Below are 25150 nucleotides of genomic sequence, written 5' to 3' on the forward strand. Positions count from 1 at the left end.
ATATGGAGGATGGAGTGGGGCAGGGAAGACCAGAGCCTGGCATGACTTTAGGAAGGCTATAAAATGGACAGATTAGATATGACAGCAATGGAAATGAACTTAAGAATGCTGAGTGAAAGCAGGGTTCTAATACTAGAACAAAGAAAAGACCGGGAGAGCACTGAAGAAGGTACACAGATTCATAGCATTCAAACCTCCCAGGTACTTTGTGGTTATAGATTTTACTTCCTCTTGGGGGAAACTGGTTTCCTCTGAACTGCCTCCCTCTCAAAAAAAATATAAATTAAAAAAACTTTTAAAATATCCTTATTAACCTTCTAATTTTTACATATAATTTTGCTTACCAAGGAATCACGTTTTTCTTAACCATTAGTATTTTAGGGTTATCAGTCAATATGTATAAAATTAGGGAGAATTTTTTCTACTCAATTACTATCATTTCTTTCTTCTTACCTTTTTCCTAATTTTCTCTAGCAATATTTTTCCTTTGGTTTGACCAGTTGAACTTAAAAGGTTTGGAACCTAGAGTACCAACTTTTGTTGGAACAGCACTTGGGAAATGCAGTGCTAGAAAAGGCATATTGTAACTCAAGTGGTCTGACCAAGTTAAGCAGCCATTCTCAAAGTGACAATGTCCCCCACAGTAATCACCAGGTTAATGGCTTCTCTTGTGGCTAGACCACATGACCCAGCATGATAATGGGCGCTCCCTGGTAAAGTACTGAAGACTTCTGTGTGCAAACACCCACCATTTAATTTAAACTTTCAATAAATACAAAGCACCATTGAAAACCATGTCAGTAGAATAAATAAAATATACTGCATTTCTATTGGCCTATTTTGCCTCTTGAACTAGCTTAGAGTACTATTCATGACACAGAAGACACACACAATAGTTAATTAGTTGCAACTCCAAGCTCTTTAGACTTCAATACTTCCTGTTCTCCAAGTCTCAGAACCTTTTTTGCAGCAAAAAAACCAGCCAAACCCCCTGGCTGGTTTGGCTCAGTGGATTGAGCGTCGGCCTGCGAGCTAAGTGTCGCTGGTTCGATCTTCCAGTCAGGGCACATCAGAGAAGGAAAACTCTGACTCCAAAAAACCTCCGCTGCCTTGCGGCATACCTCTTTAGGGGAAAGGCTAAGGGAGTAAACCCCGACAGAAAATCCGGAGCCGGAGTCCCTAAGGCGGTTTGACGTTGTAGTCAACACCGGCAACTCCTGCGGCGCACCTGAAGCCAAGCTGTATTGACTCCCTCTTTCCCTTGGATCCTTCAGCTGCGAAGAGAGGGGGGGTCTGCTGCATGGGCAACAGCAGACCCTCCATATCACCCTGCCCAGGCTCTGTAGCTTCAGTTTCACTGGAGAGGACACTCCAGCGTCATCGCAAGAAGTCGATTCAACACGGGAGGAGACAGATACCGTGTCACTCCCGAGTCGGACTGCACAGCCATTCTCGGCGGTGCAGATAGACTCTTAAGAAGCTACACCATCGTCTCTCGAGACGGACGGCTGCCGACGAGTATTTTAGGGTGGAACCAGAAACAGAATTTATTTCTTAATAGATAAAAGAATGTGACTGCATTTTATCACAGCCATTGCCAGAGTGAGTGTGTGTGCGTGTGTGTGTGTGTGTGTGTGTGTTTGATATATTTTTAAAGCTTATAATTGGGCTTCATTGTGTGGACATTTAAAAAATAGATAGTAGACTACCAATTTATTTTTTACAGTGGTGGGTGTACCTTTCTAACGAGGAGGCTGCTCGAGGGAATCTCCTTCCTCAGTGTGGGAATCCTAATTAGTAATAAGAAGCCTGCTTCATGAGAAGAGGATTTAAAGGGGGTGGAAAATAATTGTAAGGAATATTCCACCCAGGCCATGATAAAGATTAAGGAAATATCCTGCCTAGAGTAGGCATATATTGTCAGGTTTTAATTAAACTCTGTAGAGTTAACCCGTTGACCTCAAAAGCACTGGGCAATTGCTTTATTATTCTGCCGCCTAACTATTTAAATAATTGCTTAGACAGTTGAGAGTAGATTTAATTTTATATAGGTTAATTATTCTGGGGTCCTTGATTAAAGCAGAAGGGATTTAGAGTCACAGTTACTTTCATTAATATTCTTCCTCAAGATTAGGTGATTTATAGACTTACTTCCTTAGCTCTTACAACAAAATCATTCATGATAACCTAGAAATACTTGTAATATTCTTTACGTTTTCTTTAATTTATATGAGGGATCACTGAGATCTGGGAACTATTTCTAACCTATTGATGCTGGATATGAGAACCCAAAGAGGACACAGGCAAGGAGAAGGTAGCGGGCTGTCTCCAAGAACAACTCTGCACCGGGAATAATGGAGGCAGTTTAAGTCTTATTCCTCCCTGATAAGTAGCACTATGGCTTACTGTGATGGAAAAAAAAATGATACTGAAAGAAGATTGTGAAATGTTAATTAGTTTTTTCTAACTTATAGATAAACCTATTTAAAATGTATGCACAGGGAACTAGGCAGAGAGGACCATGGCCTGGTGTTTTTGGCACCCAGCCAGGCATCATTACACTAATAAAAGCCCCTAAGAATTTGTAGTAAGGCCAGTTTCTTTACTTTTCCATATTCTGAAGTCTCAAAGACCATGGTTACTGAAAGTATATTCTGGGACCACTGACATACTGATACTGATATCATGAATCTTTTCCTTCAACTCAATTTATGTGTTCAATAACCAAACGTATATTAAGAAAAGAATAAATCTCAAGATCTCTCTATTCCAAAATCTTATTTCCCCTTCTGTCTACCTTATATATAAATATTCTATACTACAGACTAAATCCCTGACATCCTGGAGGATGTTCACTTTATTTAATCTTTTATTAAATTAAAATATACTAATTTCAAGTAATGCGCTAGCTAGAATTATTGGCTAACCAACTAAGAAAGCATCTAAATAAAGAAGTCTCTTAAGGTGTGCCTAAATGGGAGGCATCCCTGACGGAGGGAAAGGGGGAGAGATAAGAAAATGCATCTACAAAGCCATTTACTCACAGTTTTACTGAGGGCTGATTCTCGTATTAAGACATCCAGCATCTTTCCTCATGAGTCCCGGGATTATGAACCTCCACATCTGTGGTCCTCAAATTGAGCATGCATCAGAAACATGTGGAGGGCTTGTTAAAACACCGATTGTTGGGCCCCACCTCTAGAGTTCCTGAATTTAGTAGGCCTAAGTTAAGGCCCAAGGATCTGCATTTCTAACAAACTCCCAGGTGATAATGATGCCACTATTCCAAGCCCTACATTCTGAAAACCAGAGCTCTATATTATCACAAAATCTTTCACAAAGTTATTACATGTGATATTCTATTGTTCCATCTTTACACCTATAAATTCAGCCAAACCTCTCAGGGCCTCAGTTTCTCCATCCATCAAATGAAGTTGGTCAGCACTGTCAATAATTATGATATAATTTAACATTTTACAACTCTAGGATCCTTCGTTTTATTTGCAAAATGCTTCCATGTACAACTTCCCAGTTGCAGGACACTCAACCAGCACGTGAGCTAAACACAACCCTTTTGGAAACTGAGGTACAGAGACGACAGTGGTTCGTCAAAAGTTGTGAACTAGTACATGATAATCTAAGGCCCAGACCAGGACCTTCTAACTCATCATCTGGGAGTAATGTGCTGTCCTGGATTTCCAGCCTGGCCTGACCAGTAGAAGGTTCTCATGGTCAGTAATCTGTCATTTTAGTAGAAGAGAGGAAAGGTCCCTAGCCTTCACTGGATGTCCATCTGGCTTACTCTTTCATATCTGCAGGGTTTGGGTTATATTAGACCCTAGAGAGAGGCATTCCCTGGCTACTCAATATCAACAGGCAACTCTTTATCTCTGCCCTGACAAATATACTTCCTATCTATCCCCTTGATTTACTTTACATCTGTCCAGGCAACTGATCACCAAATGACCATTAATTTATTTAATATTTGTCTCCCTCTTATAAAATATAAGGTCCACAAGGGTAGGGCATTGTTTTGTTCACTGTTGAATGTCCAGTGAGCTGAACATTGCCTGTCATGTAACAAGTACTCAAGAAATATCTGTGGAATGCATAATAATTTAATGAGAACTTAATATGTGCCATGCACAGTGCTAGGCATTTTACATGTATTACCCAAAAATAAATCCTACAGCAGAGGATATTGAGTAATTGACAGAGCTTAAACATTTTCAGCAAGTAGACTTCCATTTCCAGGAAGATCACGTTTTCCTATTCTCCCCACTCAGTACAACTAAAACCCCTGGACATTACACATAAACCTAACAGAAGAGATTCGGGAGCTGGAGAGAAGAAGATAGACCAGACAGGTAAGGTAAGTTCCCTTAGTTTTCTTTTTGTCTCATATGTTTCAGTCGTGGAGCTGAAGAAGCAGACAACACAGAAACACCCATGGGTTGAGACAAAAAAGCTCCACCAAAGCCTTTTCTCCCCAGCCAAAGGACAAAGTAATGGGCAGCCTAGCAAGACTGAAAACTTTTAGATAATAACTGCTCTATACCAGCCAAATGACAGAAAAAACTATGGTTTCACCCCATCATCAGCTTAAGCTAAGTGGGAAGCTTATGTTTCTACCCTAATGAGGCGGTAGTCAGGTGCCCGACATCCCCACTGGGGTGGTGTCAGAAGAGAGCAAGTAGGAAGACGAGGCTTTCAGGTCTGCCAGCCGGCAATGGGACCCCACAAACGGTGTGGAAGAGGCATTATAGGGATCCTTGACTCCCAACCACCTGGCAGTAACAAGGAGCTTCTTGGCCTTCTCACTATCAGAGCAGGCCTAATGGAAAGTCAGTAGGTTCACAGACACCCCGTGGTAATGAGGCTACCTCCCCAAAACTGCTGTCAGAGGAGATCATATGGAGGTGCCATCACTCCTATCCCTACCTAAGAGAAGTAAGGGGATTTCCCTCTCAGGTGTCAACAGAAGGAAACCTAGCCTTGTACCTCCATGTGGCAGTAATAAAGTGGCACTGCCCCATTTCCCATGACAAAGAGTTGTCACAAGAAGCCAGCTAAAATGTTTAAATAAGATAGAGTCTCAGAGCATAACACAAAAATGTCCAGTCTTCAAGTGAAAAATCGCTCATCATAACAAGATCTCACACTGAATGAAAAAGAATATGTAAATGAAAAAAGTCAAGACCATGATGATAGAGATGTTAGAATGATCTAAAAACAATTTTAAAGCATCTGATATAAAAATGCCTCAAGGAACACGTATTAAGATGTCTGATGATATTAGAACCTATCTAATTTTATTAACCAATATCACCTCAATACATTTAATTTTTAAAAATATACTTGAGAACATATTCAACAAATGTAAAAATATAGTCAACAAAAATAGAAGATATAAAAAATAACAAGTTAAAATTTTAGAAATGAAAAATATAACAAATAAAAAGCTCAGTGCATAAGCTCAATAGGAAAATGGACAGGACAGAGGAAAGACTCGGTGAACTGGAATACAGAACAACAGAAATAACCCTGGTCTAAAGGATTCAGATTAAAACCAGAAGGAGATTTCACTACACATCCATAATAATGGCTAAAATCATAAAAACTGACAATGACAAATATTGTCTGAGCAACTACACCTCACACATATTGCTAGTAAAGATACAAAATGGTTCAACTTTTATTTTTAAGTTGTTTAACCATTTCTTATAAATTACACACCTATACATCTTTTGATACAGCAACTCCACTCCTTTGGAATTTAACCAAAATAAATAAAAGATATGTCCACAAAATGAAGAATATCCATCAGCAAAAGAACAGATGAACACAAAATGGTATATCCTCACAATGGAACACTACTCGCCAACAATAAGAAGAAATGAACTATGCGCAATAACATATGAATCTAAATAACATTTCTCTGTGGCATCTTATGAAAGGCAAGTTGTTTCCTTTGGCTGAAAATAAGATGATTACAGAGTTTCATATTAGAAAAGCTTTAAGTGGCTGTTATTCCCCTGATTTTCCTCACTGAAGAGAGAAAATAGAGAAATTGTTACGGTCAAGGGAATCTTAGGAATTGTAAGCTAATTTTTGGCAAGTACTCACAGAGCAAAAGGATCCTTAGAAACAGTAACTTAATGCGGTCCCTGAGCTTACTTGTAAGTAGATACTAGCGAGAAGAGCATGGACAAGGGATATGAGCCAGACCTTGGAAGAACTTTACTCTAAGTTAGAAGAAATGAGTTGTCACTCAAGAATTGTGTAAGAGATATCTGCACATTGGAAAAAGGTTGGGATATACCAATAAATAAGCATTAGCAAAATATATCTCACCGTTTGGTTTCTTTATGTGTATATTGTCTATTAAAACTCTGTACTTCATTGTTTATTATTTTAAATAAGGTTATTCACTTACAGGGCTATACCTCAAAGAAAACAAGTGGAAAAGGCATGATGTTGATCCAAATCTCAGATTAAAGTAAGTGTCAGGTTTCAACACTGACCCATAATCAGATCACCACCACTTAACAGGTGGCCGCTTAATGCCGGCAAAGTAACTGAATAGACATTTGTTTCCAAAGTTTTGCTATTAGCGTGAGTGCTAAATACAGAACCCTGGCATGCCTTCTTGTTCTCCTGTGCTTCTGTAGTCAAGACAGTAAGAAGGGAAATTACTGAAATTTTAAATTTCAAAGATCCAACAAGTTTCCCTGGAATTTTACACCCTTATCCATAGCATAGGAGAGCATCTACTCTCCCACACCACCATTTGCTACTATTGAATTTTTTTTTTTTAATTTTTGTCACCCTGATGGGTGAAATATATTAGCTGGCAGTTGATCTTGCACCTCCTGAAGGTGAGTATGTTTTCAAATTTATTGGCTATTTATATTGCCTATTGATAAGTCTCAACCCCAATGATTTGAAATGCCACCTTTATAATATATTAAACTGCTATCCCTGCAAGAACCCATTTTGATCTTCCTGTCTTCACCTACACTAATTTTATGGTGTTTTAATCACCATATTTCTAAAATGTTTGATGTCAAGTATGGTGGTTTTTTACTTCATTGTCTGGTAAAAGCTTATATTCCTGGAAACTTGCATTCTTTTACTACAAATTCTAATATTGTAATTTTCCACCAAGTTATGTCTCTAACCTTTCTATTACTTCCAAGTCTGTTCCCTGTCCACGAAAAAAAATTACCCCAAACTCAAGAAATTCAGTTTATTTTTAGCTGTCTTGGGGTACAATAAATTTAAGTAATTCTTGAACATCTAAAATTATTTCTGTTTCATCAAAAGCAAGCACAGTCAAGTCTACAACCTAAATAACTCTTGATTTCATCCTCTCCTTTTCTTTTCTTTTCCAAGAGCTGTTGGCTTGGTTCAGGCCCTCAGCTCTTTCCTAATATAGTACAGCAACTGCTTAAGTGAGTTCTTTATCTCTGTCTCACTCCTTCAATTCACCTTCCATGCTGCTACCATAGTTGTGATATCAGTTCCTTGTTTAAAAGGCTCCAGTGGTATCCTATGACTCACAGTGATAGAACCCTATCTTTTGCATAATTTTAAATACAGTGATAATAGCCAATATTTAACAAATGTTTCTATATTGCCAGATAACTATGTTAGATGCTTTACATATATTTCAAATATTCACATTAATTCTGTGAGTTGGTAAAAAATTATTATTTTTCTTTAACATAAGAATAAACTGAGGCTTGCAGAAATAATATTCTATTACAGTTGTCCCAATTTTCCCCCTTTGCCCTCCTCCACCCAGCCCACCCCTACTCCCACAGACCATCCCAAAACCATTGTCTATGTCCACAGGTCATTCAAACATGTTTTTTTTACTAATCCCGTCTCGTTCTTTCCACTATTCTCTCCCCTCCCCCTCCCCTCTGGGAGCTGTCAGTCTGTTTCATGTTTCCATGTCTCTGGTTCTATTTTGCTAGTTGTTTGTTTTGTTCATTAGAGTTCTCTTATAAGTGGAATCATATGGTATTTATCTTTCATCAACTGGCTTATTTCACTAAGTATAATAGTAGGGAGAAATTGAACTTAACTAATGAATTTAAGTAATTTTTTCTCCTTAGTGGACAGTAATGAAAAAAAGTTTAAAAAATTATCTAAAACATTCACAAAAAAATAAGCCATGTTGGGGAGAGAATATAGGTATTTTGCTTACACATGCATAAAAAAATACCTCTAAGGACACGCAACCATTGTTGACTCCAGGAAGAAAAACTAAATAGGTGGGGGACAGAAGTGTGAGAAAAGGTTTTCATTATATATTCTTTGGTGCATATGTTTCTGTCCGGAGAAAGTCCAGCCATTGTTAATATAATGAGAACGGTTTGCACCTACATTGCAGTAATCGGGCAGCCAAGGAGAGTGGACTAGAAGGCACATGTATGAACAATGATGACTTCACTGTACTAGTCACACAGGGAGATGTGATAGACGCCATTGAGTGAGCATGGGTACTGTGTAGCCACCACATTCAAAATGACTGGGCTAGTAAAGCAACCAATCTGCATCAAATTTTGGGTTAAGCTTGAATATTTCTCTGTGAAAACCATTCAACTGATACAGAAGGCCGCATCTATGGGCAACTGGTGATGGGCAGCTTCATCACGACAATGCCCCCACTCATGCATCATGTCTCATCCATGCAGATTTTTTTGGCAAAACATCAAATCACCCAGGTGACCCAGCCCCCCGCCCTAAGCCCAGATTTGGCACCCTGTGACTTCTGACTTTTCCAACAACTCAAATCACCTTTGAAAGGGAAGAGATTTCAGACCATTGATGAAATTCAGGAAAATACAATGGGGCAGTTCATGGCGATTGGAAGAACCGTGTGAGGTCCCATGGTGCCTACTTTGAAGGGGACTGAGGCATCACTGTTTCATGTACAATGTTTCTTGTATCTCGTTCAATAAATGTCTCTATTTTACATAGTAAATGGCTAGATACCTTCTGGACAGACCTCTTAAACTACATAGAAAGCAGATTCAATTTTAAAATAAGTAAAACCATTAAAAATATTCAATAAAGGTGCCAAGATAATTTAGTAGAGAAAGGATAGTCTTTTCAACAAATGGCACTGAAACAACTGGATATTCACATTTAAAAACAAATGAATCTAAACACTTACTTCAGACCACACATAAAAATTAACTTGAAATGGAATACAGACCTAAATGTAAAATCTATAAATACAAAGATATAAAGGAAAAATGTTACTTTACGTTAGAAAATATCTGCAAGATGACACCAAAAGCATACTGTATGAAGAATACAATGATAAGTTGGAGTCGATCAAAATTTAAAACTTCTGCTCTTCAAAAGACACAGTTAAGAAAATGAAATAAGCACAGACCAGAGGAAAATATTTGTTAATCATATATCTGATAAAGGTCTTGTATGAAGAATATATATATTTAGAACTCTAACAAGTAAGTAAAACAAAATGATCTAATTTTTTTAAAGGCTGAAGTTTGGAAAGGTATTTCACCTAGAGAAAATATATAAATGACAAATAAGCACATGAAAAAGTAATCAAAATCATTATTCCTTAATGAAATATAAATTAAAACCATAATGAAATACCACTTTTATACCAATAGGAAGGCTATAACCAAAAATAAGGACAATACAATTATGAGGATGTAAAGACACTGGAACCCTCCTCTATTATTAGTGAAAATGTAAAATGGTACAGCCACCATGGAAAAGAGCTTGGCAATTTCTGAAAAAGTTAAACATATATAACCTAGCACTTCAATTCCTACTTATATATCCATGAGAAATAAAAACAAATGTCCACACAATGACTTGTATAGAATATTATTAACAGCATTATTCATAATAGCCAAAAACTAAAAACAATTCAAATGTCCTTCAACTGGTGAATGGGTAAACAAAATGTGGCACATCTATATAATGGACTTCACTACTAAGCAATAAAAATCAATGAACAGCCCTGGCTGGTGTGGCTCAGTGGACTGAGTGCTGGCCTGTGAACCAGAGGGTCACCAGTTCAATTCCCAGTCAGGGCACATGCTGGGTTGTAGGCCAGGTCCCCAGTTGGGGACAGGAAAGAGACAACCACACATTGATGTTTCTCTCCCTCTCTTTCCCCCTCTCTTCCCTTCTCTATAGAAATAAGTAAATAAAATCTTTAAAAAATAAATAAATGGACTACTGTTACATGCAACAACATTGATGAACTCCCAAACAGGCTAAGGGAGAGAAGGCAGATACAAAAAACTGCACATGGTACAGTAAGATTTCATTTAAATGAAATTTCTACAAAAGACAACACTATATAGAAAGAAAGCAGTTAGTGTTTGCATAGGGTTTGGGCCTTGGAATTGGAATTGATGGCAAATGAGCACAGGGATCTTCTGGGATTGATGGAAGTGTTATAAAACTGGATTGAGATGGTGTACAACTGCTACAGATTTTAAAAACTCATTGAACTGCATCCTTAAAATGTACAGCTTTTAAGGTATGTAGAATTCTACCTGAATAAAGCTGAATAAAAGAAGAAGAAGTTGGGGTGGGGGGACAGGAAGAAGAAAAACCACCACCAATCCATGGACAAAGCCTCAAAAGAAATATCAACTATTTCTAGAACAGGATATCACAGAGGTGAAAGCTACTGTCCATGTTGAAAAATAAATACATAAAATTTTAAGCTACAGCAAAAAAAACTAGAAACAACCCCAAATTTTGTCTATAGAACTATTTGTCACGTTACTAAACAATACAATATTGTATAGTAATGAAAATAAAGTTATATACAAGTTCATGGAAAAATCTCACAATACTAATGTTGGGCAAAAAAAAGTCAGATGCTGAAGAATAAATAAAGTTGTATTCCTATGAAGCACAAAAACAGGCAAAAATGATATGCATTGTTTATGGATATATACACAAATAATAAAACTATAAAGAAAAGCTGAGAAATTATCATGAAGTAAAAATCATAGTTATCTTTAAGGGAGGATAATAAAGAGTTATAATGAGGGAGATCATGAGAAGTTTATGGGGTGCCGATAGTATTCATATTTGGATGCTATTAAATTGTTTTACTAACACGTATACATACAAACAGACACATAAACCACATTTCTTATTCCTATTGGGACTGCTAGAAAACAAATCACACACACAAACATACAAACACACACAATTAAAAAAATTAACAGCTAAAAGAGAACCCTTTTTTAAAATAGAAATTTTAAACTAATTGTAAAATAGTTAAAATTGAAGGAATCTCAGAGTATTATACATCAACCTGTGGGATTTCACCAAAGTAGTATCCAAAAAAAAAAAAAAAAAAAAATTTATAACCATAAATAATCTTGTAAGACCATAAGTAACAATGAAAAGAAATGAAGATTTCAATTCAGGATACCAGATGCAGGCCAATGAAATAAACCTAAAAAAAAAAGAAAGAAATGAATAAAATTAAAAGCAGAATATAATAAGTATTAAATTATATAAAGAATAATAAGGAGTAGATGACTACATAAAAGTTTCGAATTGTAAAAGCTATGCACAAAAATGTCAAGAAATCGAAAATCTTACACGAAATGAGCAATTTTCTAGGAATATAGAAATTTTCCAAATGGGCCACCAGAAAAGGCAGAAACTCTGAACAGACTAATCAATGGTCATGAAAAAAAGTAACAGTTAAGAAGTTTATCCTCCAAAGATGCAAGAGGCCAAAAAATTTCCTAAAGGAACTCTACCAAACTGTCATGGAACAGATTATTCACATCCTAAACACACTGTTGCAGAAAATAGAGACAAATGGGAAGCTACTCATTTTACAAGGGTAGCATGATCCTGAGATCAGAAGGAAGAAAATGATGGCTTAGTCACATATGAATTCAGATGTAGAAATTTCACATAAACTTAGTAAACTTAAAGCAGTAATAAAGTAAACAATATTATATCAATAGGTTTTATCACATGAACTCCAGAATGATAAAAGTGAGAGAACCTACCACAAAATTCACATTAACAAATTAGAGGAGAAAAAAGAAAAGTAATCTCATTAGATGCAGAAAAAGACTGATAAAGTCCGATGCATTTTTAGATATTCAGTAGCCCCTCTCTATATCGTGGTTCACTTATCGCGGTCTCACTGTATCGTGGGATTTTAAAAATATTATATTTAATTATTTATCAAGGATTTTTCACTATATCACGGGATTTTGCAGTACTGTATACGTATGTTGTTAAAGTTACGCAGGTTTAAGAGTGTAGAATATGTTTAACTAGTGTTTATAACAGTGTGGAAAAGGTTAATAAGGGAGTGGGAAAGGTTAATAAGGGACTGGGAACGGTTTATAAGTGTGCGGGAAGGGTTTATAAAGGCTTAAAATATATATAAATACTAAAATAAATGTAAGGTTCCTACTTCGCGGATTTTCACTTATCGCAGGGGGAGGGGGCATCTAGAACGTAATTCCCACAATAAGTGAGGGAATACTGTACTTCATATACCATAAAATTCACCATTTAAATGTACAGTTCAGTGGTTTTAGTAGATTCACGAAGTGGTCCAACCATACCCCACTACCTAATTCCAGAACATTTCATCACCTCAGAAAGAAATCCACTAGCAGTCACTACCCATTCTCCCCTCACACTCTCTAACTACCACCCATCTACTTTGTGTCTATATGAATTTGCCTACTCTTAACATTTTACATAAATAAAATAATCAAATATGGGCACGTTATGCCTGGCTTCTTTCACTTAGCATTGTGTTTTAAAGGTTAATCCATGGTCTATCGTGTATTACTACTTCATTTCTTTTATGGATGAATAATATTTCATTGTATGAATATATCACATTTTCTTTATCCATTTGTCATTGATGGATATTTGGGTTGTTTCCACTTTTTGACTATTATGCATAATGCTGCTATAAATATCTGTGTACAAGTTTTTGTATAAGCATATGTTTTCAATTTTCTTGGGCATATACCTAGGATTGGAACACTTTAATTCATTTTTATGATCAAAGTCACTGGAAAACTAGATATAAAGTGTATAGAAAATATTATACTTGATAAAACATTAGAGATAGCCCAATTAAGTTCAGGAACAAGATAATAATTACTTATCTTGCATAGAATATGTATAGAAGATCCTAGTGCCAATAATAAATTAATACTGTTCATATTGTCCCAAATGTCTCAGACAATGCAGAAAGAGAAGTAAAAATAATATATAAATTATCAAAAAGGAATATACAAAATTGTGATTATTTGTGCATAATACATCAAAAACCCAACAGAATCAAATAAATTATTAGAAGTGATTAGGAAGTTCATCAAGGGGGGGTCAGATATAAGATGACATAGAAAAACCAATAACTTTCAAAAACACCATTTGTACATACCAGAAAATTTGAGTGAACAGTACTTTATAAATATTAGTGGTTTATATTTCTTCATATAATAAATTCAAAGCTAAGGTCTGAAATTCTCTCAATCTTCCCTTCAAGGCTATGGCTCCAACCAATGCATCTGTACTCTACACGGGAAAGAGGGTGAGAGGGAAAAGGGAAAGGCAGTACCAGAGGAGTCGGCTCTCTCTGATAAAAGAGCTTCTCTGGATTCCCAGCCTAGCAACTCCTTCTTGCATTTCATTAGCCAAAACAGTGTCACATGGTTACTCTACGCAAAGAAACCTGGGAAATGAAGTTTAGTGGGTATACTGCTGCCACAAACGAAACTGAGGTTCTGACTACATGAACTCATCTGCCACATGCCAGTAACAGTAAGTAGAAAGTATAATTTAAAAAATAAACCTGTTCACCATTATAACAAAAAACTATAAATTCTTAGGAATAAGCCTAATAAGAAATATGCAAGACCTTCATTTAAAAAAAAAAACAACTAGGATCTTAAGAGTATTATGCTAAATGAAATAAGTCAGACAGAAAAAGGATAAGAATCATATGATTCCACTTATATGTGGGATATAAGACAAAAGTAACAAACAAAACAAAGAAAAAAACTCATAGATGCAGACAACTACATTGTGGCTACCAGAGGGGAGAGAACGTGGGGGAGAACGAAGAGGGTAAATTATTTGAAATACAAGGGGATGGAGGAGGCTTGACCTCAGGTGGTGAGCATACAACAGAATATACAGATGTCATATTATCAAGTTGTACACCTGAAATTTACATTTTATCAACCAATGTTACCCCAAAATGTAATAAATTTTAAAAATTAAAAAAATGTCTGAAGAACATTTTTTTAAGACTTGGAATAAAAAAATATATGTCATAGATTGAAAGACTCACTATCATAAAGGTATCTATCAACTCTCATCAAATTAATTCAGTTTAATTGAAATAAAAATCCCAACAGGATTTTCAATATAATCTGATTCTAAATTTTATACAGTAGATTATAGGAATTGTCAAGACAACTTTGAAGTAAATGAATAATTAGGGGGAATCTGCTCTATCAGATATCAACACATATGTGCTATTGGCACAAATATATGGTACAAATTATGGAACCCAGAAACAGATGACATTCTCTCTTTTCTCCCTCACTCTACCTCCTTCCCTTTCCCTCTTTAAACTAGATTGCAAATCAGAGTATTTTCTTCAAAAACATTTATCTGAAACTCTAGAAAATATTTACGACCCTGCATTAGGGAAAGCCCTTTTACACAATACCCAAAAAAAGCAAAAATACAAAGAAAAAGTTTTTATAACCTTGACTAGATAAAATTTTTAAACTTCTATATGACTGATGTGCAAATTTAAGAACAAGCGAAACCTTTTACAAATTATATTTTAAAAATTATTACAATCTAGAACATATAGAATTCTACACAGAAACCTTTTAAATGAGTAATATCAAAATACTTCAGGAATGAAGATAATGGGTAGGAGTATATATGAAACAAGACTGACCATGAACTTTTAATTACTAGTGCTGGATGATGTGTACAATGGGTTCATTATACCAGTCTCTCTACTTCTGTATATTTTAAATTTTTTCCTTATTTTTCTTTATGTGCTAATAAAGAAAAGTGATCCTAGAGTATAGAATAGTAGATGAAAGTTAGTAAATATGTAAACTATAATGCTATTTATAATATTTTAAATATATGTGTTATATATTTTCTAGCTGACCATTTTTCTTAGGCCACTTCTCAGAAAAAAATGCCCAGAAAAGGTCTGGAATACTACAAACCAAACTGAGGTTGGTGGTTACCTCTAGAAAGAAGGGAGGTACCTGCATTGTGAGAGCTCATCAAGAGGGAATTTTAGCCTAATCTATAATGCTTTGATTTTTCACATAATTAAAATATAATAGGTTACACAATTACATATATTTATCAAAACTCATGGATATATCATTGTTCTGCATCCTGTATGTGGTGGTGGTTGTTACAATAATTGATGTACATATAAAAACTCATAGAACTATACAAGAAAAAGGGTAAATTTTATTGCAAAGTTTAAATTTTATTTCAAATAAACTGCATACAACTGTCACCTGAAAAAGGTGATTTTTACTGTGTATAAATTATAGCTCAATATACCTGTCCTTAAAAAAAAAGATTGTATAAGGTATCTAGAAATAAATTTAACCAAGGAGGTAAAAGACCTGTACTTGGAAAATTATAAGATACTTAAGAAAGAAATTAAGGAAGATAAAATAAGTGAAAGCATATACTGTATTCATGTACAAAAAGAATGAACATCAGTAAAATAATCATAGGCTAGCAAGCAATCTATAGATTCAATGCAATTTTTGTCAAAATATCGATGGTATATTTCACAGAACAAGTACAAATATTCCAAAAGTTTATATGGGACCACAAAGACTCTGAATAGCCTCAGCAATCTTAAGAAAGTAGAAGAAAGTTGGAAGTTTCATGCTACCTGATATCAAACTATACTACGAGGCCATAGTAATCAAAACAGCATGGTACCAGCATAAAAACAGACATACAGATCAACAAAACAGAATAAAGAGCCCAGAAATAAATCCATGCTTTTATAGTCAATTAATATTTGACAAAGGAGGCAGAAACATACAATGGGATAAAAATAGTTTATTCAATAAACAATGTTGGGATAAGTGGGCAGATATGTGCAAGAAAGAAAGAAGGAAGGAAGGAAGGAAGGAAGGAAGGAAGGAAGGAAGGAAGGAAGGAAAGAAAGAAAAAAAAAAAAGAAATTGGACCACCTCCTTACACCACACACAAAAATAAACTCAAAAACATTAAAGACTTAAATGTAAAATTTGAAACCATAAAAATTCTATAACAAAACATAGGTAGTTAAATCTCAGACACTTCTCATAGCAATATTTTCCCTGATATATCTCCTTGGGCAAGGGAATCTAAAGAAAAGACAAACAAATGGGACTACACCAAACTAAAAAGATTTTTGCACAGCAAAGGAAACCATCAACAAAATGAAAATGTTGAGAAAACATATTCACCAATGATACATATCCAAAATTTTAAAGAATGCCAACAACTCAAAACCAATAAAAATCCAATTTAAAAATAGGCAAAGGACCTTAATAGACACTTCTCCCAAGAGAACATACAGATGGCCAACAGATATGTGAAAATATGCTCAACATCACTAATCATTAAAGAAAGGCAAATTAAAACCATCATGAGAGAACACTTCACATCTGTCAAAACGGCTATCATCTTTAAATTCACAAAAGACAAGTGCTGGTGAGGATGTAGAAAAAAGGGAACCCTCGTACAGTGTTGGTGGGAATGCGGACTGGTGCGGCCACTGTAGAAAACAGTAGTTTCCTCAAAAAATTAAATGTGGAACTGCCTTATGACCCAGCGATTCCACTTCTGGGAATGTATCTGAAGAAACCCGAAACACTGATTTGAAAGAATATATGCACCCCTATGTTCACTGCAACTGCATTTACAATAACCAATACTGGAAGCAGCCCAAGTGTCCATCAGCAGATAAGTAGATAAAAAAGCTGTGGTACATTTATGCAATGAAATACTACTCAGTCCTAAAAACAAAGAGGGAAACCTGACCTTTCATGACAGTGTGAATGGACGTAGAGAGTGTCACACTAAATAAAATAAGCCAGTTAGAGAAAGACAAATTTATGATTCCACTTACATGTGGAATCTAATAAAATAAACAAATAGAAACACACTCACATATACAGAGAACGGACTGACAGCTGTCAGAGGGAACTGTGGCCTGGTGGCTGGGTGAAATAGGTGAAGGGAGTAAGCAAAAAAATAAATAAAATCATGGATACAAACAACAGTATGGTGATGACCACAGGGAAGGGGGCTTGGGCGTAGGTGGAAGAAGGTAAACAGGAAATAAATGGTGACAGAAGGAGACTTGACTTGGATAGTGAGCACACCATGTAATGTGCAGATGATGTACTGCAGAATTGTACACTTGAAACATATATAATTTCTTGACCAATGTAACCTCAATAAATTCAAATTTAAAAATATTTTAATTAAAAAAATTATGATTATGATACAAGGCATGTCCAGAAAGTATCCAGCCATAGAATATGAAAAATAGAGACATTATTGAAGAAGATACAAGTTACAAGAAACATCATACAGAGGACAATGATGCTTCAGTCCCCTTCAAAGTAGGCACCTTGGGGCCTCACACAGTTCTCCCAATTGCCATCAGCTCCCCTGTCATATTTTCCTGAATCTCATCAACGGTCTGAAATCTCTTCCATTTCAAAGGTGATTTGAGTTTTGGGAAAAGCCAGAAGTCACGGGGCGCCAAATCTGGGCTATCAGGGGGCTGAGTCACTGGGGTAATTAGATGTTTTGCCAAAAAAACTCTGCATGGATGAGACATGATGCACGAGTGGGGGCATTGTCATGATGAAGCTGCCCATCACCAGTTGCCCATAGATGCAGCCTTCTGAATCATCCTAATAGCTTCTGTGGAGGAATGTTCAAGCTTAACACAAAATTTGATGCAGATTGGTTGCTTTACTAGCTCAGTCATTTTGAATGTGACAGCCACACAGTACACATGCTCACTCAGTGGCATCTAACTCCCCCACCCCATGACTAGTACAGTGAAGTCATCATTGTTCATACATGTGCATTCCAGTCCACTCTCCTTGGCTGCCAGGTTACATCAATGTAGGTGCAAACCGTTCTCATTATATTAACAATGGCTGGACTTCTATTGGACAGACCTCATACAATTTGTTTAAAAAATGGAGTATAACTTACATAAATGATATATTAATTTTAAAAGATTATAAGACATATGAATATATATACTATATATGTGTATACAGTATGACCCTACTTGCATGTCTATATGTTATAATATTGCTGCATATTGAGATTATAGACATTTTTTCTCTTTATCTTTTTAAAAAATGAATATATATTATTTTATCATGAAATAATAATTCTTTTTCAATGTTGAGTGGATGGGCACTGGCCCAATTGTGGAAACTTAATGTATAATCTCCTCTCACACTGGCTTTGCTGCCCAAGTCCAGACTCCAAGGGTGAGCCTTGGCAGTGACCCAATGGAATGAATTGGAGGGTTCCTGTTGTATCAAATAAGGAATAGTGGTTGGGCCGTGACAGCAATGTGTCGCTGAGTGTCTGATCATTGAGTTACCGCAGGCATGCATGAAAGAATTTGCCAAATGAATATAGCTCTTAGAAACTTACTTTGAGGCCCCACCAGGCACTGTTAAAGATTACCTTCCCGGCATACTAGAAAGCATTCTCTGCCAGCAGATTGGCCCCTGTCAAATTATTTATAGGAGATTGGTTCACATACTCAAAATGATATGAATACTTCTAATTATATCCAAACATGACAAATGTCAGTACGAATTATACGGAGGGTTCATGTTGCCAAATATTTTGCCCTAACAAAGAGAAGATAGCTGCAGCACCAGCACATTAGTTCCTATATAAGCACAACAGATCCCTACTGCCTTATCTCCAAGAGCCCAGAGGTAAGAGATGGGGGACTTGGGACCTGAAGTACCCCAGCGGGGCGGGAAGAGCTTACCCCATGACCCATCTCTCAGCATGAAAATGTTCCTCCCAACTTTGCCTTTTATTTGCATAGAGCTAAGCTTTAGACAAGGGAAATTTTAATTCTGTAACTACCTTACTAGAATTTCAGAACCTAGCTAATAAAATTTTTTTCTAAAAAACTTGTTGTTTTACAGTGTTAGACACTTCTGAACCTGCGTTTTCATCTGGAATTCTGGAGGTAAGACTCAGCTTTATTCATTTATTGATGACATAGGGAATTTAGTCTAATGAAGCTGGGAACAACTCTTAATTATATGCCATTTCTATGCTTTTGCAATTATGTTAGATGTTGCTTCTGAATAAACGACTGCTTATAAATGCTAGCAAGTCATTTTTTTTTTCAGGACATTTTATTCTCAGAGATTACCCTCATCTGAGTTCCAAGATTAAAGGGACATTTAGGTCAGAATGAATTTTGACAGTGAATTCTCAGCTGCAATTAGACCTCCTTCTACTGCAAAATGTTGAACACTTAAACATTTTACCAAGATTTTTTAAACACCCCAGAAAAATTCTTATCTAAAAATGTTAACAACCAAATGTCTTGTTAAAACCACATTTCAGCTACTTTCTCAAGATTCATGGTTACTTGTTTTTAAAAATATTATTGTTCATCAAAAAGTCACAAGTATTACATTCACAGAATGCTTAAATATTGTACCTAAAATGGAAGAGCTCCTGGCCCTTCCCCAAGTAATGTGTACCCAAAAGTAAAGGAGAGGCTCAATCAATCTAGCATACCACCGTTGTAGGGGCATATCTATCAATCAGAGGACAATGGCTTACAGGCATGGATGAACTCTTAAATATTTGTTTCCTTTCTTTTTCCGGATGGAAAGAATAGCAGCTGTGCAATACGTGGGAAGAAGAGAACTTCATGCTGAAGCTCTCCTTTCTCTGTGATTAGATCTGTTAACTAGCAGTTGAAATCTCTCATGCCAAAAAGAGAGTGTCAAAGACTTTGGAGTTAAGGCAATGCTGTCTCTTGGTAACAAACCAAATGACAACAGATCCAGAGAACTGAGAACTTATTACGAGGTCTTTTAACGACCTACTGAGAGATGCAACAGCAAATATTAACATAAAGTAGATGTTAAAAATAAATTTTTGGCTTACGAGTTAACAAAGGGCCATCTAAATAGGTAAGGATGTTTTTGATACCTTGGAAAACATCAACCTTCATCTGCACCACACAAACTTTCCTCCCTAACTGTGATTGCCCTAGCAAATGGCAGATGAAAACATTATGCAGAAGTAAAAGTGGGGATTAAAGAATGACAGTTACTATATAACAATCTACCAACAGTTTTAGCTACAGATATTCTTACAGTTGGGAGATTAAAACATGCAAGGATTCCATTCTCATGCAATTGTAGGAACCCTAGCTCAAAGGATCAAAATACATACAATCTGCGAAGGGAATCGTCAAAGTCCCAAAAATGAAGACTCAAATGACAATCTCATTCCAAACCAGTCCTGTGTTAGTGTTTCTGTGTTAGAACACTGGTAACGACAGTTTGAAAGAATAGTTATAACCTAGACAATAGAGGTTTAGCATTTCTTTCATTTGAAATCCTAACCCACATGTTTGACTTCTGGTTTCTATTTTTCCTGCTTTCCTGTCTCTTCCCCAAGGCAGAATCCCCTGCTAAATAAAAGGCAGCCATGAGTTCGGATGCTGAGATGGCTGTTTTTGGCGAAGCCGCTCCCTACCTTCGAAAATCAGAAAAGGAGCGGATTGAGGCCCAAAACAAGCCTTTTGATGCTAAAACATCAGTCTTTGCCATGGAGCCCAAGGAAGCCTATGTGAAGGGCATCATACAAAGCAAAGAAGGAGGAAAAGTAACTGTAAAGACAGAAAGTGGAGCAGTAAGTAAAAACAGAGACTTCCCATTTTATTTCTCTATCTCCTTGCTTCCAGTTGAAGCCGTCCTTGGTGGGAATCATAAAGCCTATTGCCAATACAAGCACCTTTCTAGTCCATGTATGAGTATCAGATGGAAGGCAAAAGGATTTCTCAGAAGTGACCTCATTTCTTGCCTTCCCAACTTCCCACAGGACTTGAACCCCTTAGTATTGGCCTCTACCATTTCCCTTCAATTCCCCAACTCCCAGCCTAAGTCCGACACTTGAGAGAAATAAAAACTAACTTCTCCTATCAGAAGAAGTATTATTTACTAAGTTAAATAATGCATTAATATCCCCACTACCCTCCCTCCTGCACCCCCCCCACCTCCCGCCCAACTGAAGTTTCTTGTAACGAATAAGAAGGGAAAATAAAAAATTTAGCCTAAGGACAGAAACTTATAAACCTGGGATGAGGGATGTGGAGGGGAAAAATCTTTTTAAAAATGTAGGATCCAAATTTTTTTTAGCATCAAACTCTGAAATGAGTATCTTTTCATGACTTTATTTAAGGGACAGTGTCTGCAAGTGTAGGTTATAACCAAAACAAAGAGATAAATATAAACCTTACCTCCAACCATTAATACAAACTGGTCTCTTACTTTACTTGCCAGACTCTAACTGTCAAAGATGACCAGGTCTTCCCCATGAACCCTCCCAAATATGACAAGATCGAGGACATGGCCATGATGACTCATCTGCACGAGCCTGGAGTGCTGTACAACCTCAAAGAGCGTTATGCAGCCTGGATGATCTACGTGAGTGCTCTTCTATGCCTGTTAATTCCATTTCTCTCTCTGAGTAAAAACAACATCCACATGCTGCATTTTCTGACTTTCTCAGACCTACTCGGGCCTCTTCTGTGTCACCGTCAACCCCTACAAGTGGCTGCCGGTGTACAACCCCGAGGTGGTGTCTGCCTACCGAGGCAAGAAGCGCCAGGAGGCCCCGCCCCACATCTTCTCCATCTCGGACAACGCCTATCAGTTCATGCTGACTGGTGAGTGAGTGATTCCTGTTGACAGAAACGCGGCAACAGAATCTTTGACGAACAGAGTTTGCCTGGGACTTGATTATAATAATACATTGCAGCCACATGGGCTTCACTGATTTCAAAAACTTTCAGAGCCGTAATGCCACATATCCTTAACAGCAGCCAGCCGTCGCCATTTGACAGATGAACGCAGTGAAGCTCCCTGAGCTCACTGACTCGCCCAAGCTCACCCAGCCAGCAGCTGGGAGCTTAGTGGAAACAACTGACAGAACTCTGTGAACATGTCTGTGGTTTTCCCATAATTTTTACTTTGTGACCTGGATAGAAAAGTGTTCAAATAGATTCTTTTTCAATATTCACATCCACAGCAATCAAGGAAAATAGTGACCAGCTATAGCTGGAAAGCTTTGTGAATTCTTACCTTCATCTTTAAATGACACAGCTAATATTGCTAACCTTTGGAGTAATACAAGAGTTAAAAAAAAAAAAAAAGCTATGACCTTCCTCCCAAAGATTTTGAAGTACTTTTCTATGAGAGTGGAAGAAAATAAAAATCCCTTTTTCTTTGAAAATGTTTTTTAAAAATTATTTCAAAGTCTGTTACTCCTGCCTTACTGAAGTAGGAACAAAAAGCTTTAATACACATTATAGGCCCAATGCAGCATTACAGGCTTTTATCTTCACACAGCAAATGCATTGCCTTTGGAAGTATTTTAAATTCTTGTGTTTCCTGTTGGTCCATGGGGTTTAGGTAACTGATAGGGTTTTGTTCTTTTGTTTGCTTTGTTGCACTTGTTTTTAAATTGTCCTTTAAAGGAGGAGAGAGAAGAGAAAGGAATTACATAGGAATCTTCTATTACAAAGCAACCAGAAGTTCTATAAGAATTTCATGCCCGTAAAGTGTTCTTTGGTTGTCAATAGAAGCTAACTGCCTTCCAGAACTTAGCCAAATGCTGGCTCATTTCAAAGCCTTTAATACTCAGCAGCTGCACTAATACTGCCACCACCATGACCAAGACCTCCCCAAGCTTCGGAACTGCTCCAAATTCAAAATTACTTGTGGTTTCCAAACATGGTTTACATATAAAACCATGCAAAACTGTGGCAATGGACCTGGTTGATGTTATTTCAGCATTGCCAAAAGAGACTAGAACATTGTTTTCTTATCTGGGCTTCCACTAGATGTGATAATGATCTTTCATGATTTTTCTTCTACTGGAAAAGGAATCAATCTGAATATGTTCCAAAATCTGTATGTACTTCCCTGAATAGAACTTTAAAGTTCTCTAAAATCTGTATCTACACCTAAATAATACCCAGATTTGTATCCATTTCTCTGAATATATTTTTAGAATTGAGAATTCTCTAAAATCTATAATCTATCAGTATAGAATTAAGAGTTTTAACATACCAGAAGATTAACATATCAACATAGTTTTATAACTAGTGAAAATTGTTGGTTTTGTTATTTAAAAATATATATGAAATAAAAAGGAAGACAAAAGTAAATGATAATGGTTTTTATAAAGCATTTTGGAATCCTTTCACAGAGGAATTCTCTTACATCCTGAGTATTTTTAGAGTAGCAGTATACACTTGATATGCCCACATGTCCCAGATACTATCATTAGTCTATATAGTTCTCTCCAAGAGACTGACTGAATCCATCAGATAAATGGTGGATAATTAACCAGACAAAATTTGAGAATGTGTAAACTCATTGCCATAGAAACACATATAGAATATTTTTTCCTTTATTGGGTGGGATTTTTCCTTTTATGTGAGAAACTAGTTATTTATGACCTAAGAATAATTTTGGAGTAATTTCTACTAATATCAGCTCTGAAACTAGTTGTACTGATCTGAGATGGTATTTATTCATAATGAAAGTGAATCTCTTAAAAAAAAAAAAGCCTTCAAAAAAGAATTAATGAACACAAACATTTATAATCCCAGAACCCGTCCTTATTTAATATCACCAGCAGTCAAATTAATGATATTAAGAACTGGGAGGGAGGCAGCTAGCAAAAAAATATATAAACTGGAGTCAAAAGCCTGAATATCTTTGACCTTAACAAGTTATATAATTATCAGAAAAGTCACTTATTCCTCTCTAGGTCTCAGCTTCTTTATCTGTTGAAACTTCAAAACCTATGGTTTTTACTGAAGTATAATATTTACAAATGAACTTATATGAGCCTGGTATTTTCTCTAAAACAATCCAGTGAGATTGGAATGGGGGTTTAGATCACATAAAATTGACCAAATGATAATTGAGCTGTATGATGGGTATATGGGGGTTCTTTATTTTCTCTATTTTTATTGTCTTTACCTTTGTTTATGTTTGAATTTTCCCATAACAAAAGTTATAAAGATTAATAAAATATAAAAAGAAATAGATGATTCTTTGCCTCTCATTTCTACTCCAAAAGGCAAGTGGTATTGGGAGGGGGACCAAACACAACACAAAAGTTATAAACAACATCTTCAAAATGTTAAAAAGGACAAGCTGTACTTGATCTAAACTGATTCAAAAATCTTCATATTGACTTTTTTAATTTAAAGTAATGGTCTTCATTTCTCTTTCACAGATCGTGAAAACCAGTCCATCCTGATCACGTACGTGATACTTTTCTTCTTCTCTGGTTTGTGTGATCATCTTAGATGTTGACAATGTCAATTGTAGTTCTGATCCCTTCTCTGGTTTCTATTTGACAGCGGAGAATCCGGTGCAGGGAAGACTGTGAACACCAAGCGTGTCATCCAGTACTTTGCAACAATTGCAGTTACTGGGGACAAGAAGAAGGACGAGGCTACTTCTGGCAAAATGAAGGTGAGTCTGATAGTCAGAGACAGAATCAAGACTCGTGGGGTGCTCGGGAAGCATAAGCCTCAGGTGTGAGCACTGCTCCTGTCTTTGCAGGGGACTCTGGAAGATCAAATCATCAGTGCCAACCCCCTGCTGGAGGCCTTTGGCAACGCCAAGACCGTGAGGAATGACAATTCCTCTCGCTTTGTAAGTCTCTTGGTCACAGAAAGGTTTTCTCAGCTCTAAATGCCAGAATTATCATTTCAGTTACACCACTGTGTGATTCAAATTTTTAATACTAA

At 36.4% G+C, this 25150-nt stretch overlaps 1 protein-coding gene across 2 annotated transcripts in view; it reads left to right on the forward strand.

Moving 5' to 3' along the window:
- The first annotated feature begins 19286 nt into the window (after positions 1-19286).
- Positions 19287-25150, forward strand: part of MYH8 (myosin heavy chain 8) — a 29554-nt gene continuing 23690 nt past the window's right edge. The window contains exons 1-7 of one of the 2 annotated variants that reach the window (XM_090290941.1): positions 19287-19318; positions 20776-21009; positions 21660-21803; positions 21889-22045; positions 24631-24658; positions 24758-24872; positions 24963-25055. In XM_090290941.1, the coding sequence (XP_090147067.1) occupies positions 20806-21009; positions 21660-21803; positions 21889-22045; positions 24631-24658; positions 24758-24872; positions 24963-25055 (741 nt within the window). In that variant the 5' untranslated portion in view covers positions 19287-19318; positions 20776-20805. The remainder of the gene's footprint in view (positions 19319-20775; positions 21010-21659; positions 21804-21888; positions 22046-24630; positions 24659-24757; positions 24873-24962; positions 25056-25150) is intronic. The other variant, XM_090290942.1, reaches the window with a different exon arrangement.

The sequence above is a fragment of the Furipterus horrens genome, unplaced genomic scaffold, assembly GCF_987537825.1.
Source record: "Furipterus horrens unplaced genomic scaffold, mFurHor1.1.pri manual_scaffold_11, whole genome shotgun sequence".
Classification (NCBI taxonomy): Eukaryota; Metazoa; Chordata; class Mammalia; order Chiroptera; family Furipteridae; genus Furipterus; species Furipterus horrens.